This window comes from Crocodylus porosus, unplaced genomic scaffold (genome assembly GCF_001723895.1).
Source record: "Crocodylus porosus isolate Cpor-Errol unplaced genomic scaffold, CroPor_comp1, whole genome shotgun sequence".
NCBI lineage: Eukaryota > Metazoa > Chordata > Crocodylia > Crocodylidae > Crocodylus > Crocodylus porosus.
The window spans coordinates 647,291-649,459 of record NW_017728938.1 but is presented as its reverse complement, the minus strand read 5'-3'; the positions used below and the strand labels follow the sequence as shown (position 1 = coordinate 649,459).

Below are 2,169 nucleotides of genomic sequence, written 5' to 3'. Positions count from 1 at the left end.
GGCGAATGCAACCCCAGGCTGAGGCAGAGCTGTGGATAGCTCATCTAGGGAGAGCAAAGCAGGGATGGCTCCCTGCCACTGTGCGCACCCCTGGGGGGAGGCATGAGGGGCATGTAAATTTGTGCAGGGGGCAAAGATGGGCTGCCCACTGTGGGCTCGGGTGCAGGGTCTGCGCCAGCCTCTTCCCCAAGGTGGAGGCTGGGCCAGGGCTCCACCTGGAGTAGGTGAGGATGGGGTAGGCTCAACTGTGTGGGGTGGGCAGCAACAGTGCTGGGAAGGGTGGCTATGGGGAATTTGGGGATGGCCATGGCCCCCAAAGCCCACCCTCAGTGCTGCTACCTGTAGCCCCACAGCTGAGCCCACCCCGCCCAGAGCACAGCTCTGGCTCCAAGCCTGCAGTGGACAGCCTGCCCTAACCCTGCATACAAATCTGGGGTGGCACATGCCCCCATGCCTCTCCCAAGGGTGCGCACAGCAGCAGGGAGCTGTTGCCGCTGCCCCAGATAGCAGTGCGTGGCTCTACCCCATGCCCCAGGATTGCATTCACCACCATCCCTCCTTTACCCTAGGAGCCTCAATTTCCCTTCCCTCCCAGGCTTACCGGCAGGAGGCTGCTCTCTAAGCTGCTGGGCTGTATTCCTAGCCCCATGCATGCCATAAACACAGAATTTATCAGTGACATTATCGGCCAAAAAAAGCCACACCAGCATTCCCCCCACAGCATGCAGCCTATTGCTTCTGCTGGTGCAAGGTATGAAACCCCCTGCTACTTCGAAGTAAGACAGCCCTATGTTAGAGCTCTTGATACCACAGCACATTAGAAATACCTCATATCTGGGGACCCACACCCCGGGAAGAGCCTGGCAGCGCTGAGAGGGCAGGTTTTGCTCCATGGAGCTGGCAGGGCCACTCAAGAGTGCAGCCTGGCAGCAGGAGGCAGGGAGATCCAGTGGCGGAGCCACTCTGAACGCAACCCTGGTGAACACAGCCCAGCGGCAAGAGGCTCCACAGCCCCACAGAGCTGAGCCTGGCAGCAAGGGGCAGGGGAGAGCCACTGGCCAGGGCTGCGCTCAGAGTGGCTCCACCACTGGCTCTCCTGCTGCTGAGCTGATCTGCGTGGGGCTGGCAGAGCCGCTTGGAGTGCAGCCTTAGCTCTCCCCCACTGGGCTGCTTTGAAACTTGAAACATTTCGGGTGCCTTCATTTCATTTTGAAGCCTTTTGTTTCATTTCGATTTCACTGTTTCAAGCTCAAAAGGCATCAAAACAGCTTCCAAATGAAACACAGGTTGAAATGTTGCATAGCCCTATGGAGCCCCACTGCCCTAGGCAAACAGTGGGACCATGAACACGCGTGGTGTGAAAGAACTAGGAGCTGCACTACAAGGCCCCAGCTAGGGGATGTGCAGGTGAGTGCTAAACAGCGTACAACCCTCTCCTGCAAACGCAACTAGCCTCTTCAGAACTTCAACGTAGCTGAACACAATGAGGCTCCATGTAGCACTTCGCAGCCCAAAGCCCTCGGGAAGCAGGACAGTGCGGACATGGCCTGAGCTTTCCCGCTCGCCTTCCCCCTCCCACCTGCCCGTGCTGTGCTTGGGGCAGAAATCAGTCCCTTGAATCCGACTGCTCCGGCTCAGCGACCCACCTTCCTCTGGATCTTGTACCGCTTGTGGCAGGTCAGGCGCTTGCTGCCCTTCCGCAGCTCTGCAATCAAGACATGCCGTTACCAGAGGGCAGACCAAGGCCATCGCCTATCGGCGCCCGAGCGTGGCCGGGCCTCCACCACAGGTCACGGGCACGGAGTCCCGGCCCCGCGTTGCTATCGTCTCCAATTGATCGCAACCGCCCGGCCTGGCCCCCACTGCCGCGCGCCCCAGTCCTGGCCCCGCCCAAGCCTCCTACCGCACCCGGCCCCGGCCCCAGGCGGGCGCCGCAATCCCCGCCCCCCCAGTCTCTGTCCCCGGCCACAGCCTCGGTCCCGTTCCTGGGGCGCGCGGGCAGTAGGCGGGGGCGCCCCGTACTCACTAGGCCTCTTCATGGCTGCGGCCGCGCGCTCGGCCCACGTGCAGGTGGCAGAGCCGAACCCAGCGACTCTGCCGTAAAGCGTGCCGCCCGCCCCTTCCGCGTCCTGCCCCTGGGCGCTGCACTAGCTGTCGCGCTGGCGGGCT

The 2,169-nt window shown here is 61.8% G+C and overlaps 1 protein-coding gene across 1 annotated transcript in view; it reads right to left on the bottom strand.

The window, feature by feature from the left end:
• The window catches only part of GNL3 (G protein nucleolar 3), a 19,777-nt gene extending 17,646 nt beyond the window's left edge, over positions 1 to 2,131 (bottom strand). Inside the window, exons 1-2 of the mRNA XM_019547408.1 lie at positions 2,027 to 2,131; positions 1,647 to 1,705 (exon numbers count right to left, since the gene is read on the bottom strand). Coding sequence (XP_019402953.1) covers positions 1,647 to 1,705; positions 2,027 to 2,039 — 72 coding nt within the window. The 5' untranslated portion in view covers positions 2,040 to 2,131. The remainder of the gene's footprint in view (positions 1 to 1,646; positions 1,706 to 2,026) is intronic.
• Between the last annotated feature and the right edge of the window lie 38 nt (positions 2,132 to 2,169).